This window comes from Lonchura striata, chromosome Z (assembly GCF_050655825.1).
Source record: "Lonchura striata isolate lonStrDom1 chromosome Z, ASM5065582v1, whole genome shotgun sequence".
Lineage (NCBI taxonomy): Eukaryota > Metazoa > Chordata > Aves > Passeriformes > Estrildidae > Lonchura > Lonchura striata.
The window spans coordinates 17975342-17993216 of record NC_140740.1 but is presented as its reverse complement, the minus strand read 5'-3'; the positions used below and the strand labels follow the sequence as shown (position 1 = coordinate 17993216).

Sequence of the window (17875 nt, the reverse complement as noted above, 5' to 3'; positions counted from 1 at the left end):
CTTTTCTTTTCTTGATGCTTGAGTCTTTCAGCCAATTTTTATTGCTAAGAACAATGATTTAATGTTATTTAATTTTAAGAAGTTTTTGAAAATGGCAGGTTAGTACTCTTGTGAGAAAGAAAATGCATAATGAACTAAATGATTCATCAGTTATGTGTAGTATTATATAAGGAGCTGTGACTACTGAGCTCATATATGGGGCTCTGAACCAGCAGGACATCTTTTGCTTAGCCAGGAGCTTGAATACCCGCAATGAACAGAGGGTGCATCTATTGTGGAGGTGTCAGGGATGATACAAGAAGAGATAGCGGGAAAGATGGCCTTGGGGTGGGGAAGGGACCATGTGGGGTTGATGCACTTTGCTTACAGGATATTTCTATTGCTTGTGTAATGACTTAGTTCTGTTTTGGGACTACCTTTAACTTTTAATTAGCACAGGAAAGAGTGAATGATTCTTGATAAACTGCAAAGAAATAGGAACTCACTTAAAAAATCTTTCCTTATAGTTCCTTTGCAACTCTTGCTTTGGTTTCCTTTCTTCTTGATATCTTTTTTAATATTCTCACTTTGTTTCTGCAACTCGTAGTGAAGTAGATTACCTATAAAGAATAAAATTGAGGGCATATTGTATTTATGGAAATACTATATTGTAATTCTGTCCACAACTATACTTAACTTTAGACTCACATTAAATCAACTGTAGTAAGTGTAACTAATACTCTGAAACACATGTAAATACAGGATTGTTTCATCAGGATCTGTACTACCATGCCATTTTCTTTCAGAAATCAAGAATATTTTCTGATCTAATTAAAACTTGATTTAATGATTGCATAGCACCTGGAAAGATAGGACCTTCTTCTGCAATTCTGGGGATTATTTGAGTAAATTTTGATACTTGTATTGATGATGAAATAAGATTTGGAAGAGTGATACTTTGTATTCCTTGTTCTATTGTATCACAGTTTGGACTTTTTACCTCCGTAATAATGAGAAGATTAATCCCTTCTCAACCTTATAGGTGGGAATACTAATTACTCATCATTTTTTTTTCCCCAGCTATGTGGAGTGGTCTTTTCACTCATATAACAGAATCTTGGAATAACTTCAAAGGTCTAGATCCAGGTTATGTAACATGGATGGATCTCATGGAGAAGCATGGCTACCATACACAGAAGTTTGGGAAATTGGACTTTACTTCTGGACATCATTCAATAAGGTAATCTGGTAGATTTTCCTGCTGTTAAAAGGGCAGCAGTGAACATATCATGTAGGGAGCTGTCACATGGTTTCGGTCTCCAGTTGAAATGATAGTAGCTTTAAAAGAAATTGTGTTAGGTACCTAGCAGAGATATGTCCTGCAACTTTATGGAGAAGCAAGTATATCTTTTGCAGCTGTACTTTGGCTTTTATCTGTAGTTGAAAGGTAATACAGAAACTGGTTTTGCCCAACATGGTAATTTTCTTCCACTACTATTATTACTCCCTAAGTGAAATTCATAAACTGTTTTTGCATTGCCTTAAGACTTCCTGACTTCCTGGTGTTGGAAAACCAGAACAAAACCCCATACTTATAATAATTAAATATTAAGCCTACTGTCACAAAATTTCAGAGGTTTTGAGGGGTTTTTTTGAAGGCTGTAAGTGTTCAAAGACATGTGCTTTTGTGGTGGGTTGACCCTGGATGGACACACCACAGCCAGCATGTGAGAACAAACTGTTCTATGACTCCACCTCCTCCAGTGGTGGGAAGGAATAAAAACAGTGACTCAATGGTGAAGATAAGGACTGAGAGAGATCACTCAGGTAAACAGCAAAGCAGACGTAACTTAGGAAGATTAATTTAGTTCATTGCCAATTAGAGGCCAGAGTAATGGAATGAGAACTAAACCCAAATCTTGAAATACTTTTCCACCAGCCTTCTACCCAGGCTTAATTTCCAAATTTTCTACCACATCTACTCACAGGGTTTGGGAATAGGGACTGTGGTCAGTTCATCACACATTGTCTCTGCCATTCATTCCTTATCACATGGAGACCTCCTAACCTTCTTCTGCTTCGGTATGGTGTCCCTCCCCCACTGAAAGGACAGTCCCTCACTGATTTCTCCAAAGTGAGTCCTTCCCATGGGCTGATGTTCTTTACAAAGTACTCCAGCATGGGTTCCTTCCATGGGATGCACTCCTGTTTGCAGGAACAAACTGCTCCAGTGTGGGTCCCCCCATGGGGTCACAAGTCCTGCCAGTAAACCTGCTCCAGCATGGATTCCTTTCTCTGCAGGTCCGCAGGTCCTGCTGGAAATCCAGTGCAGGCTTTCCACAGGATCACAGCCTTCTTTGGATATCCATTTGCTTTGGTGTGGGGTACTCTATAGGCTTCAAGTGGATATCTGTTCCATGGACTGCTGAGGGACAGCCTTCCTCACAATCTTCTCCATGGGCTGTAGGGGAATCTTCATTCTGTGCTGTTTTTATGGACATGCTCTATCTCACTGATTAATAATTATGTTCTTTGTTGAAATAATAATAAAGAGAAGACTTTTCTTTAATATTAAACAGGTTAGAGTTACTTATTGCTTCCTTCTTAGTTAAGAGGAGATTTTCTTCTTTAAACTTGATCTTAATCTCAGTCTGACTGAATAATCAGACTGGCCTATGGCCTACATAGTAATTTTTCTGTATAAATCAGTATTGTGACATAGGTGCAATTAGACACACCCCCACATACACTCCTTTATCATAATTTCATTTTAATGTTTATGAAACATGGTTTCTCTGTAAACCAGATACCTTAATTTGTTCTAAGTAATTTATTTAAGCCTGTTTAGGTTGAAAGTGTGGGCCTAAACAAGGAGTTTAAACAATAAAAAGAATTGTTACAGATAATTCTGAATAGCTTTTCTGGAAGTTAAAGTGCACTGGAAAAATTCCTTTGGGGATAAGACTAGTTAGATGCTCTTTAAAAACTAATAATGTGTTTTGATAAAAGCATGCGATCAAACTTTGAGCAGCTTTATACTTTCCTTTTGTAATTTGGTTGGTTATATTGAAATTGCCATGAACAAAGTGAAGATTAGTCAAGGTCTTAGATAGTCTGCCTCTTACCAATGTCTACCATCATTCACTGTAGCAAAGAAACAAGGATATTTGCAGCTCAGATGCTTTTTTAGTCTTTTAGAAAGATAACAATTGCCATGACATTGGAAAATCTGTTAAAAAATATTTTTTCATTAAAATTTTGCTGGTTTTCCCTCCTTCTTGCTTTCTTTACACTTTTTTATGTTATTTGTTTGATAGGATTTATACAAGAGAAATAATTCTCACAGAATTTTGTTCTAAAGTGTATTTAATTAATACTACAAGCCTCATCCAGAATGTTGTTTCTAAAGGCAGCCTCACCAGTGAAGTTATTTTCCATTAGACTCTTTCACATAAAAATCTCAGGCCTAGTTTACAAATAAATAGTGTGTCAATCTGTGCCAAAATGTGGAGAAGTGTCCACAAGATAGACTGGTATTTCTAAGTATTATTTTGTAGATGTGAGAAGAGCCATTCTGACATAAATGGATAATAAATACGAAAGAAGATTCAGAAGCAAACATAAAAAGGCTGAAGGTCTGAGTATAAAATAGATGCACAATCATTATTGCTCAATTGAATAACAATTCTCCTTTATGCAGGAATTGGAAGTAGATTGCAACTGAATTCTTCAGGAATTCATAATGTTTTTTGCTTGGAGAAAAAGTGAAGAAAACATTTTCTGTTGAGTATGTGACTTGTGTATGTATTTTTAGTAACCGTGTGGAAGCTTGGACTAGGGATGTTAACTTCCTGCTTCGACAAGAAGGAAGACCCATGGTGAAAGTTACAGGCCATAGGAAGCAGATTAGAGTAATGGAAACAGATTGGCGAAATACTGATAAAGCTGTAAACTGGATAAAGGAAGAAGCTGTTAACTTTACTCAACCATTTATTCTTTACTTGGGACTAAATTTACCACACCCATATCCATCACCCTATGCAGGAGAAAATTTTGGATCCTCTACATTTTTAACATCTCCCTATTGGCTTGAAAAGGTATGTGAATAAAAATTTGAATATTAATTTATTAATAACTGTACTTATTACAAACAATATTTTAACTGCTTTTTCAAGATAGACCAAGTTTTGATATTTCACTATGCAGTAAAAAGTACTTGAATGAGATGTTAGATTTCTGATTAAAGGCTAAGAAAATACGGGTGACAAAGGTGACTCTGTTGTGAGAAAAGGTTTGTTAGTAGTAGTCATTGAATCAATAAATAAGTATTGAGTTCAATGGCTAGAAACACATTAAAAAATGGGATTGTTGCTATTCTTAGTTGTAAATTAATTTAGGTAGTGGTCTGAAGTTCATTATGATGAACATTCTGTATTTTGCTTTCTAGAAATTCTGCTATGTGTAATGATTTTGTCTGAGTTTTACAAGAAAGATTGACTTTTTCTGCAGTATGGACCTAGAACATAAAACAAGATAAGACACAACAGAAGTCTTCCTTTTCTGTTAACTTTTTCTGTGCTTCTGTAGGGTTTGAAGCACAAGAAAGTGTCCTTATGTCTGTATGTGCAAAATTAAGAAATAGCAGTCCATTCCAAAGAAGAAATACTTTCTTTTCTGTCTTGTATAGTTTCCAGTTGCCATTATCTGCCATAAAATATAAACATAGATTTAATTGCAGAAAGGCATTAATATTCTCTGCAGCTGAAAAATTAGAATTAGGTTGATATGACTTTATGCTTCAAAAAAACAAAAAACATCTCCATATGCAGTTTATGTAACTTGTGGCCTTTTCCATGACAGAATTGTTAAACTTCTTTATCTAGGTGTACCAAAAATACAAATACTTAGAAAAAACAGATTTACAAGTGGAAGTTGAGAGATGTGAATTTCTTTGTAATAGTGAGGGTTGTGGGTTCTTCTGGGAATGGTGAGAAGTTGTGGAGAGAGGAAGAACTTTGGAAAAAAACCCTTTCAATTACAAAAAGATCTAGCTTAGTTATTAAGAAAAACTTGCTGGGTGCTGGTTAGATGTGTCTTGGGAAGTGTAGGTACTTTTTTTTGAGTCACAGACAGTTTTTGAGTCATAGTCACAACATCTTTGACAAATTTTTGTCATCTTTTATTCAGTCAGAATACCTTAACTGCACAGTTTGCTGGGTTCCTTCCCACCACTGTGTATACATACTGCATTGTGTGGGCCACATATTACCATTTACTGACCATTGGCTGGTTGTTCTGCAATGTAGCTCTTTTTTAGTCATGGAAGAAGCAGTCTTTTAAAATCACAGAGGCAATCTCATGAAGAAGTTTGATCACACAGATGAAGAACTGAATTAAATGTCCTTTTTATTTGGGCTGTAGTACGGAACAGAGTGTCAACACAGTGTGTTTGTGAAACGCTGTGTTGTTAAGCAGATGGTCCCCTGTATTTTGCACAAGCTGTCAATTTTCCAGGGCATGTGACTTCTTTCCTAGTTATGAATTACGTGTCTTGGTTTAAGACGATTCAAAGAGGTAGACATTCTAAAATAAGTTCCTCCCCTTAATTTCAACCAATCCCTTTCCACCAGTGAGGAACCAATACCAATGGATATAAGTGAAAAAATAAGTTTACTAGCAAGTGAAACAGCAACATGCAAAAAATAGCAGTGAATAATCACTGGATATGAACTTGCTGAATTGCAGGAGCTCCACGGGAACAAGGAGACCCCAAACTGGGTGCTGCCTCCTAATATGACAACCTCCCACTGCTGACTGCCTCCAGGGGGCAAAGGGAAGTGGTTGTCAGGCTCTTTCCAAGGTGGCACCTGCCATGGGTGACCATGCACACCAAGAAACAAAGGGAACAGATAGTAGCAAACCCTCCTGGGAAGGTCGGAGCTTACGAAAGTCTAGTGACAGATAGGAAGTTCTGGCATATGTGGGATCAGCACAGCTGTTTGCTACTTCCTCTTGCACTGGCTGGATTCCGCTGGTGTTGATGCTCATGCCTTCTGATCTGCTGGTGTGCTGGAGAAGGAGCAGGGGAAACTGATCTGTGGACACTGATGTGGGATGGCCTAACCCCTTGATGAAGCTTCGCTTCCCGTAGAGTTTGCAAAGATCACTGGGAATACAGTTTCTGTTTGCTAAACAGAAGTTTTTCTGAGTTGCTACAGTTGGAAGCCCAGAAACTCACCACATCAACCCCCTTTGAAACAGAGGCTCTTCCTTCAGCAGAAGAGGGGGTCAGCTTGGGTTTCTTGACCTTTCAAAGGAATTGGCATCTCCCGGCTGCCCTGCAAGTCTGGTTCCAGTCATGCTTCAGGTCTTAAAGACACAGTAACTATCTTACAGCACAGATAGATACGGAATGCAGTAACATTTTGGGTTACCCAGGACATTACCATTAGCAGAAAAGGGATTGTGGCTTTGTGAATACTTAAAACTAGGCTGAAGTCCTGTAGAAAAAAATCATGGATGGAGAGGGACACTTTTTGCTCTCTTATCTTAAACAGCTAATCAATACCATTTACAAAGTCCAAAATATAACTCCACAATGTAGCTAAGAACCTTGAGCAATAAGAAAATGACTGAAGCATTATTATTTTATCTTTGTGAATTTTTTCTAGTAGTGTGTTTTCTATAGATCCTAACGAAACTTACATTTTGTTGTATCTATTTTACTGTTACAAAGCCAGGTTTTACTTCTATGGGCACTTGAACTCTTGTAGTTTTATCAGCTTGTTTAGCTGTCAGGCTTTTCCTCCAAGTAACAAGTGAAAGTACAAGAGGAAATTGCCTCAAGTTCCCTTTTACTTATTTATTTAATTGCCTAAAGTTCCCTTTTATTTAAGGGAATATTTGCAAGTATGACAGCCAAGGCTAAATGTGTATGTCAAATTTCAAGACTCTAAAGCTAGTACTGAAGCAGACAATACCTGTGACTATGCATAGCTTGAATATACAAATAGATTGTCTTTTTAGTTTCATACTGATCTTACATTTCTTTATAGCTAAATGGATTGGCATATGTAGAAACATGTAGAAAGCATAAGAAAATTGGACTAATGTAGTCAGTTCTTTTTATCAAGATGCCAAGATTTGTCATCACTGTCCTGGAGGCTTTCCCAGGTTACATGGTTTTCCATGTTCTCTAGTCCCACATAACACCCAATCTTTTAGATCTATGGGTTTATAGTTACTCTGCAGTTATGAATACTCTATGTCAATATTCTGTACCTACTTTATGAAGACTACTTCACTACTTTAGAAGAGTGTTCTGTGATACTTCTCTTAAAAATATACAGCAGTTGGTGAAGCACATATTTGTAGCTCCTAGCCTTAGTTTCTTGTTGATTTTCATAAGTTTTTAAAAAACACTTTACTTTTGGAAACTGTGGGGACATAGGGAGGAGAGAGCTGCATGGTGTAACAAATAAGCAGCTAGTGTTTCCTGGGTCATAAATTGAGAACTGTGAATTTATGCTATAATTTCTTAAATTAAATCTCTGTTAAAAAACTTTATTAATTCAGTTGCTAAAGTAATGATAATTTCCTCTTATTTTTTAGGTAAATTATGAAGCTATTAAAATACCCAAGTGGTCTTCTCTTTCAGAGATGCATCCAGTAGACTATTACTCATCGTACACGAAGAATTGCACTGGAGAGTTTACAAAGGAAGAAGTGAGAAATATTAGAGCATTTTATTATGCTATGTGTGCAGAGACAGATGCCATGCTGGGTAGGTAATGTCTTATTACACAGTGGGTTTTCTAGTTCTGATTTTTTTAAAAGAAAATGCTGATAGGGCTGATCTTTTGGGGAAAAAGATAGAAAACAAACCACTACAATTCACATCTGAGAGTAAGTTGTGGAAGCTGCTTATTCAGTCTATATAATAAATGACAGGATAGCCCTTTAGGTTAATTGAAAGGCTCTGAAAAGTAATCACAGCCAGCAGTCAGAAGCTCTGTAGAAAACCAGGGACTGCAGCAAATTATGGCATTACCTATTGCACTGGTTTAAAATGCAATGGGAAAATTACCCCATGGAAGCTGCCCCTCCTCCTCCATCCCCTTTTGACAACACAGGAAGTACTAGGAGATACCAGAAGTGGGAACATCAATTTTACTGAGAAACTTGCAATAAACATTACAATATAGATAAAAGATGGCACAAAGGGAGAATGCTCTACCCAAAGGAAGGGTGTTCACCAACAAAAAAGCAAACACACCCCGAGAGTACCTAGTGGGGTTTTCCCAGATGAAGGCAAGATGGCACCTGTCATCTCCATCCCCTCCACACTGGACCATGCAGCTCAGAAAAACAAAAGCAATGAGGCAAGAAAGTTTCTGCAGTTTATTATCCTTCCTCCAGTCTGGAAACAATGGGAAACACGCACAAAATTAAGCCTGGAGAGCTATTAATCCAAATAAAGGGTCCAGCTGCTGAAAGGGCTGGCCCTGACAGTGGCAGCAGTGGCAGAAGCAGTAGCAGCAGTGGTGGTGGCAGCAGCTTCTCTCGTCTTCCTGCTGCTCCAGGAATAGTTACAGCTTGTCAGGGTTCTAGAAACAGCTAACAGCCTGCCTGGACTTCAGCAACAGTTAAGGGAACAGTTCACACCTTCCCACCACTGAGGTAAAACTGAATCTACTTCAGCAGACCTTAGCATCTCATGCTGAAAACCATGCTCCCTCCATGACATAGGTGGTATGTTATTCCTCTGCACCCAGGACACCCATGTACACGAGGAACTAAGTCTCTTTGATTAAGTGCTAACTGAAATAATGGAAACATTTTTGTGTAGGGGACAGAGTGTAAAAGCTGAGCTGGAAGAAAAGATACATTTTAGGGTGTAAGTAGGTTCCTTAGAGGCTGATTTCAAATGTGTAAACTGCATAACAGCTGTTACACATTGACTGAAGAAAAAGCTTACATTTGGAGTGTCCCTTAGAAGCATATTATTGAAAGTTATGAAGAAATAATTGATTGTACATTCAGAATTTTTCAGAGTTTGCAGGAAGGTCTACAGCTAGATAATTTACAATGCAAGTTGGTCTTAATTTACAGCATTTTATTTTTCAATTTGAAAAGTGACCATGAATGAACATGAATTTGTTTGCATACTAGTATGAAATTCATGATCAAATAAGCTAATCTTTTAGGCATATGGCCTAAGCTAGGACAGCATAATAGATTTGTAAAGTGAATTAAAAGACACAGAATTGCTCCTCCTCATTTTATGAATTAAAAGACATCAATGGAAGCCTTACATATCTAGGAAATAAGGGATTGCAAAGTAACTGCACTGCAGTTGTAATTTTATAACATCTTTTAACTAGTATGTTTAGGCATGAATCATCCTAAAGTTTTAATATTTAAGATGCCTAAGTGGTTTGCTTAACTACGAGCTTCATTGATCTTGGTCCTGTCTTTGTTGCACAAACGTACATACAAAAATATAGGAGTATATGTTGTGTTTTCATTGCACAAATGTATGTGAAACAAAAGAGGACTTTCCTCCACTGAACTAGGAGGGTTCCTTGAAATTTGCATGAAGCTTTGTAAGTATAGACCTTGGAAGAAGTATTTTGAATGTATCCTTTTTAGTATTTTTTTGTTGTTGCAGGTGAGATTATTTCAGCTCTGCAAAATACTGGGCTTCTTGGAAAAACAATCGTTATATTCACTGCAGATCATGGAGAACTTGCTATGGAACACCGTCAGTTCTATAAAATGAGCATGTATGAGGGAAGTTCCCATGTTCCTCTTTTAGTTATGGGGCCAGGTTTAAGAGAACAGCACCAAATACCAAATGTAGTATCTCTTGTGGATATCTACCCTACTATGCTTGGTGAGTTAAATTTCAGGTGACAATTTTTTTCCATTACCATTACTATTCTGCATTTGTATCAATAGAATGATGTCTCAACTTTAAGGCAAGATAGTAACACAACAGGAGATAATTTATCTGTGGACCATATATATGGACATAGACTTAAAAGAAAAAAGTAAAAAATGGATGAAAAAAATAAAATAAAGAAACTGATTGTTCTTCTTTATTACTTTAACTTTTATCTACATAATTACACTGACTGATTATATATAGGATTATTTGTTAGTAAAAAAAGGGAATAAAACCCATTTTAGATATGAATAATCCTTGCTAGCCTTCATACCCAGCAGTTTACTGTAGAAATTACAGTGTAAGTGCATTCAGAGATGAGATTAAACCTGAAAGGAGGAGGACACGTTCATTGACTGAAGGGTCATGTGGAAGAAATGTGATGAAACTTTGTATAGGAAATGTACAAATGATCTGGGCACACTTAAAAAGATGTGATAATGGATATCCATTCTTACCTTATGAGATATGAAAATACTCAGTATTGGACAGAGAATCAAACAAAAAGAACTAAACTTAAATTACTTAGATGGAAATCACTTTTAAGAGGGAATTTTTGAACAGTTATCTGTGATAAACCACGCAAGAGAATTCTGACTGGAATTAAACATCAGGTAAAGTTATCTTTTGAGGCTTTATCTGTGATCTTTTAGGCTTCTAATCAGAAAAAAAATGTTCTTTTCAAACTAGTTGGGAAGGCTTGCTCTTTAAGAGGCATCACATGTACACTGCAATTGCCTGGAGAACATAAGTGAATAAAACTGTACTTCTAGCAGTAAATGTCAGTGAAAACCCCACTTCTATATTGTTTTAAGTTGATTTTATAAAAAGTAAACAGAAGTTATTTATCTGTGGGTGACTTCTCAAAACTTTTGGACAGTTATCCATTGAAAAATAGGATATAAAATCTGAGTGGCTTTCTCTTCCAAATTTTGACATCGAATTGTTATGTATATCTATCTGTGCAAGATACGGATGTTATTATACAAGTTATGGTAGCCTATATAAAGAGTTAAAAATCTCTTCTTTTATTCCTTTCTCTCTTTTCCCCAAGAGACATAACTGGTCAGATGGTTAACTCCTTCTGTCTTCTCCTTGTGGGGGGTTTTTTGTTTGAGCTTTTTTTCCCCAGAGCTTTATGCACATAATTCATTCCTTCTGTTCTGGCAGTTGCCTTTCTCTGTACTTTGAATGTCAAAAAGGCACATGTGACAAAAATGAACACTTGTAGAGCCATCTCTATCATGTTTTACGTTCTCAGTCTGCGTGCTGCTGCTGACTAGTGAGGAAACAGATTTCAAGTCTATTTTTGTGACAAATTTAATTGCTTTGCTTTGTGTTGTCACAAGGAAATAATCTCTCTTAAGATGGAATCTGAATGCTTTGGTCAAGACTGCCTCCTGCACTGACTTTAGGAATAAAGTGCAAATGTTTTGATTTCAGCAGAATCTGTTTGATACAAATGTACAGTTGGAAGTGCAACAGCTCTTGCCCTTTGTAACAGGATGTAGCATAATCTCCAGGCAGTACTAGCTTTGTTGGTCTGTATGGAAGTAGCTTTGGCTCTCTATTGGAAAAGCAGAGCTTTTATTGGAGCTGCTGAAGGTGGCTGGATCATTCTTTGCACATAGATAATCCAGTTCCTCCAAGTAATAGCGTTACTGGTTTAGGATGACAGAAGAGCCTATATCCTTTTTTGATTTGTTGGAATGTAGTATGTATTTGTTCAATTTTTTTTTCCCATGCATGCCCAGAAGCTGTCTGCTGGGTTTACACCAATCTTCCTAGTACTTTGTCAGATGCTGGCTGGGCAGAGGACAAAAAGGAAGACATGTGCTGATGAAGGAAAGATTCACCTATGAGCAATTTATATGCACAGAGTATACCACTCAACACAGAACAGATTAAATACTACCATGGTGCCCTGTGAAGTGGCAAGCTTTGAATTTTGAATTACTATAAACAATGCATAGTGGAGTGATTAAAAATAAAAGTAGTCATACATGGTTTTTAGGACATGCTTGGGATTCTCAGCTATGTTTTTCAGAATGTTTCTGAAAAACCTTTGCATTCTTTTAAACTGATCTTTGGGAGCTAGAGAAACTTGTGGTATAAGTTGCTGCTGAGGAACTTATGGATATTACAGCATTTTCTAGTGGTCATCTGGTAAGCTATGGAGTCATCCAGTGTTTTCCATACATGCATTATGTTAATACCTTCTCAAATACCATCTTTATCTCCAATCCTGCCAGAGAAGCAAGTAGCCCTGCTCCTCAAATGTCCCCACCAGTTACAGGTGATAATATTGGCCACCTTTTATGAGGCGTTTCATTATTCACTAATGAAGAATGCTACAGCACCATTATTGTTCAAGAAATAAATGGTTACAACATGTTGGATGTGGAGCTCTTAGGGTCCTTTCATGCTCTATTATTCTTTTTCTTCTGCCTGATATAGTCAGAGCAAAAGAGAAATGTTTGCAACCACGATTAAGGAATAAAACAGCACCATCCGTCGAAGGAGACTATTGTGATCCCTTTTCACAAATCTCTGTTAAAGTTTAAGTTACACATAAGTGATATATTTGATCAAGATGCTGGGCAGCTTACCTTGGGAAGTTCCTTAAGGTATTTTTTATTGTGTATTTTGGGATAATAATTAGGAGAGCACATTTTATTGTCAACATTCAGACATTGGTAGCATTGTGTTAGACTTTTTTAGTCATCAGGACTGCAGTAACATTTTGGTTTTGTGTATATTTCCTTAGATATAGCAAGAATTCCTGTCCCTCAGAACCTTAGTGGATATTCTCTTATACCACTGCTACGTGAAAAGACTGAGAGCAAAGTGTCACCCACAGGACCTCGGCCCTCATGGGTGCTGAGTGAGTTCCATGGATGCAATGTGAATTCCTCTGTGTATATGCTGAGAATTGGCAAGTGGAAATACATCACATACTCAGATGGCTCTTCAGTACTACCCCAACTCTTTGGTATGCTACTTTTATGTCTTGACATAAAAGTTAATTTACTTTAGTGCAAATTTAATCTTAACTGACCTTTTGTTTGTTACAGACCTTACTGCTGATCCAGATGAGCTTACAAATCTTGCCATGAAATTCCCAGTAACTGTACATTCTTTGGACAAAATACTTCGCTCTATAGTAAACTATCCAAAGGTTTCTTCTTCTGTTCAGGAATATAACAAACAACAGTTTGTCAGTTGGAAACAAAGTTTGGGTCACAATTACTCAAGTGTTATTGCAAACCTTAGATGGCATCAAGACTGGTTAAAGGACCAAAAAAAGTATGAGAACGCAATTGAAAAGTGGCTTGGTAAGTAGATACAGACAACCTGGATTTCATTTGAATGAGGAAATAAAAACATTATGCATTTGTAATATTATGCTGTATTTCAAATTTGAATGAGGAAATAAAAACATTATGCATTTGTAATATCATGCTGTATTTCAAATGTTAGAATTATTTTCATATGTACCCGATTGAAAGTAAAGATAACTGAACTGTTACTGCTTTGTGTCAGAAAGCCAGGAGTATTTTATATAACTAGCCAGCACAACAAAACTAGAGTTTTAGATGTTATTGTTCTGTAACTAAGTGTATACAGAAAGGATAGTGTGCAAATGCTAGTTGTGTGTATGTAATATTTACCTGATTGCAAAAGTACAGATTTTAAGCATTCAAACTCAATAGGAGCTTCCATTTATAAGGAATTCCATTTATAAGGATTACAAAATTTAATAAAGTACCAGTTACAGTGAAATTCTATATGTGTATTTTAAGTCTAGATTGAATAGACATTCATCAAAAAGTTGGTAACCAGTACAGGTCTGAACATAGATTTGGTTTATGCAAGTACTTAACTATATCAGCATTCCTGTATTACATGTGTTTGATTCCCCACATTTTCAAGGTCTGCCTGCTAATATTTTGCTTGTCTCTAGTCATCATCATAAATTAAAAAAAACAAAAACAAAAACAAAAACAAAAAAAAAAAAACCAAAACGAAAAAAGCCCTTCTTGCCAAACCTATGAGTAGAGCAGTTCTCTGAAAAATGATAGGGTGATTTGCATAAGATAAAATAAAAACTGCTTGAATGCGGTTAGATTCTGCAAGTAAATGCTTTACAGCACATCAGTGACTGGAGAATTGAAACCTAAAATGTGCACAGAGGAGACACAATTGAAGCTTGCAGGAAAAAAATTACTGTTTCCCATTTTTCCAGTGACCTGACCAAAAAAAAGTAGTTTTGGAAAAAGGTAAGATTTAGGTAACAACTCTTCCATTTATGGGAATATGTAATTAGAGCAGCTAGGTTTGCTAGTTATTTGTCACCATCCTTGCTGCTATAGTACCTGTTAAGAATGACATTATACTTAATATAAAAATGTTTTCTGGAATCTGTTATTAATGCTCAGCAATAGCAGTAAGCCAGTAAAAATAAACATAAAAAACTAGATGTATTTTCTGATGGCAACTTCCCACAAAGAGTTAAAAAATCTTGAAACCCTGTAGCACATGCCGTTATAATTCTTATTAAAATTAGTTCAGGTGTGGTTGAAATTACTTAAACAAAATAAATAGGCTGCATAATTAGAGAAGTATTTATATCCATGTGAAAATTTGCTGAAGAGAAAAAAGAATAAAGGAATTTCCTCACTTTCCAGAGGCCTGGACAGAATGCAGCACATTGTCCAAAATGGAGTAAAATGAAATGTGGGGAAAATTGTATTTTGTCAGTTCTGTGAACAGTGCTTTCCTTGAAGAGATGAGCTTTTAAGACTCATTAATGTTAGGTTTAGAAAAGTGCCATTTGTGATGCTCTCTGAAATGAAGGAACAAATAGGGAAAAGGCCTTGCAACCACATCTTGTGCCACAGACTGTCCAGAGAAGTCCAGTGCATGGGGACAGGCTTCTGAAAATTTAGAAAACTCCAGGAATGGGCCAGCTCATAGAGCAGAGCTTGTTATTCTTTGGGAGACCACATAAAATCATTCTTCTGCCGTGTCGCGTGGCTTGCAGTCTGATTCTAATATGGAATATGTATCCTCTAAAAACACGAAGTAGAAAGATGAAATTATTTAAACAGAAGGCTGTACTTGCTAGTGTGGTATTTAGAAAAGTTGTAGTATCTGTTAGTCTTGAGGAATAATTAGAAATATTTTGTTTTCCAGGAGACTAGAACTTGTTATAAATGTCTGTGACAATGAGAGCCAGAGCTGGGAAATGGTGGTGAACGGTAACAAGGACTAGAAAAGATTAAAAAATAATTGGATGCCTTTATTTCAGGAAAAAGTGTAAGGAACTTAGGTTGTTGTGTTCTTTGTACTTTTTTTTTTACAGCCTTCCTTAGTTCTACCAGTTTTCCACAAAGTTTCTTTAGAGGCAAGGCTAGAATTATTCCATTGTGCTTTTACTTGCTTGGTCTCCTTGTAGACTCTTATCAGGGATTCCTAGTTGTGAACTGTAAAGGGATACAGGTTCCTAAATTTGTGTCTTTGAGTACTATTTTCAAACTTAACACTTTCAAAAATATTAAAAAATCTCTTTTACAGAAGATGTTGGTGCTGTTCTGGGCATCCATTTTAGGTGTTGATATTTGACTGGCTGGGTTGGTATGGATGGGAAGACACCCTTCCCCAGCAAATCTAATTTAAAGTCCTCTTCAGGAGTCTGGCAAGTCTCTCACCAGTGATGCTTTTCCCCTGCTTTGTCAGATGGGCCACATTGCCCCCAGGAAACCAGGGCATGGCAAAAGGGCTGAGTAACCAGTCCTGACTGTGACACCATGGTTCCAATAATTTGTTGCCCCTGCCAGGGTCATCTGGCCATTTCATGATAATATAATCTCGTAACCTGTGAGCCCGTAAACAAAATGCACATTATCATTCTGGTTTCAGATTGCTTAGGCTAGGAATAAGCCTTTGAAATGTGAGGAAGTGTGTCATAGCACATCCTCACAGCTGTGTTATCAGCCATTAGCAACAAGAATAAAGCATTTCTAAACGTAGGTACTTGTTTCAGCTTTTGTGATGTCATGTTGCCTTTAATTCCTCTTTCTGCAGGTGCAATGACTAGAAGGTAAAATTAAAATTGGAAGCAATAAATCTCTCCATAAAACACCTTTAATCTTACAAATGGAACTATCCTGAGGTCTTTAGGCTTATGTAATTTTGGAAATTCCACTGAGGCATTGAGCTATGAAAAGCTGCTATTTTTACACAATTACACAATTCCATGTAACAGTAAATATATATATATATATACACACATATATACATATGTATATACACCATTGTTGTTTTTAGAGCAGATCCTTACTGGAAACCTCGAGAAACTCTGAGATTTAATGAAATGTAGTGAATACCAGCATATATAAGATGGCTAAAGAATTTATTCTTCACAACAAACAGCCATACTTTTCTTTAGAATTAAAAATTTTTATTTGTTTAATAGTAATAAAAATTACCAGAAAAGTGCAAATATCCCCTTTGCCATTGTCTGAGCATCCTGAGCCATTTACAATATAAACACCACCTGCTCGTGGTGCAGGATTGATGTGTGTTTGTGCCATGCTTGTAGACAATATTGCCTTTTGTTATATACTGAGAAATTTATCCATAAAATGCAAGATAAACACTGCAGTAAAGATTAATCAGAGGCTGATATATAAAATATTTTTGTTCTATTTCATACAAACTGTGATTAAGATATAGTTATGAGAAGTAGCTAGAATCCTAAGTCTTAAAATATCATGTCATAGATACATAAATTCAAAGGAAATACACTGTAAAGACTATGAAGTGCAACGTGTTTACTTTAGAGAACACCAAGTGATTATGAAGAAAATCTAACTAAATTCCTCCAAGTTGCCTATTCTAGTATGCATTGCCAAGTAATTCTAATCACAAATTAGTGAGCTACTGGCACCCTCTCCCAGTGGCATTCATCAAATAGATGCACCCATCTTGCTTACCACATTTCTAGTAATGATTGGCAGGGTTCTCCAAAAAGGTCTGAAGAAAAGTTTGTGTTAGTTACACAAATACATATTGGAAAAAGATTATTCTCCACACAAATGCGTAGAAACTTGGTCTCTTAACCAGATTATATCTGGAGTGCTACTTAAAAGCCTATAAAATATTAGCTTAGAAGAAAAGAATTTCTAGAAATATTTCTAGGAATCTTCTTTCACAATAATTAATTTCAAAAAATTGGAGGTGAGTCAAGTAACTAAACATATTAACTAAATAGCTATAATTTCATAGGAATTTATAGGACTAATTTACTGTTAGTGAACTAGTAAAAAGTTATCTAAATGAGTAACTTTCATCATCATATTCTAGCTCATCTTCCTCATCATCCTCCAAAAGTCCATATTTAAATTTGTGATAAATTGTGCCATCCTTGCCCATGTATACAATGTCATCTTCGTCATCATCATCATCTTCATAATCTCTATCTCTGTATTCAATCACCTGATCCTCATGGTAGCTAGGATTCTTCTGATAGTTGCTCACAGAGGAAGGAGAGGTTTTGGAGTGATTTGTCAGCTTCTCGTACCGTCCTTTATTGACAGGCTGGGTTTTCGTTCGTGCCTTTCTCCAGATGAATGCAATGGCTCCGATGACAAGCAGAAGCAAAATGCAAGTGATAACAAAGAAAACAGTTTTGCTTTTTTCCTCAGGGGGTAGAGTTGTCTGTAATATGCAGTCATCTACAACAGCAATTAAAAACAAAAGAACAAAAAAAAGGGTGAAATGAGCTTGCATTTGTGTGTGTGTGTGTGTGTGTGTGTGTGTGTGTGTGTGTGTGTGTGTGTGTGAAAAGTCTAGTACAGTGTGTCTGGCACAGTAATAGCAGTCAACAAAATACCTAGCTTTTCTGGTACCACAATGTTATTTTTGTTGTTCTTATGCAGCAAGGAT

General features: G+C 36.5%; 2 protein-coding genes across 10 annotated transcripts in view; one reads left to right on the top strand and one right to left on the bottom strand.

Moving 5' to 3' along the window:
- Positions 1-17875, top strand: part of ARSK (arylsulfatase family member K) — a 34232-nt gene that overhangs the window by 6014 nt on the left and 10343 nt on the right. For both annotated transcript variants that reach the window (XM_021541529.4, XM_085566227.1), the window contains 6 exons: positions 1060-1219; positions 3794-4076; positions 7591-7762; positions 9650-9874; positions 12693-12917; positions 13000-13260. In XM_021541529.4, the coding sequence (XP_021397204.1) occupies positions 1060-1219; positions 3794-4076; positions 7591-7762; positions 9650-9874; positions 12693-12917; positions 13000-13260 (1326 nt within the window). The remainder of the gene's footprint in view (positions 1-1059; positions 1220-3793; positions 4077-7590; positions 7763-9649; positions 9875-12692; positions 12918-12999; positions 13261-17875) is intronic.
- Positions 16426-17875, bottom strand: part of PCSK5 (proprotein convertase subtilisin/kexin type 5) — a 229498-nt gene continuing 228048 nt past the window's right edge. For 2 of the 8 annotated variants that reach the window (XM_085566218.1, XM_085566219.1), the window contains exon 33: positions 16426-17664. In XM_085566218.1, the coding sequence (XP_085422344.1) occupies positions 17258-17664 (407 nt within the window). In that variant the 3' untranslated portion in view covers positions 16426-17257. The remainder of the gene's footprint in view (positions 17665-17875) is intronic. The other 6 variants (XM_085566215.1, XM_085566216.1, XM_085566214.1 and 3 more) reach the window with 5 other exon arrangements.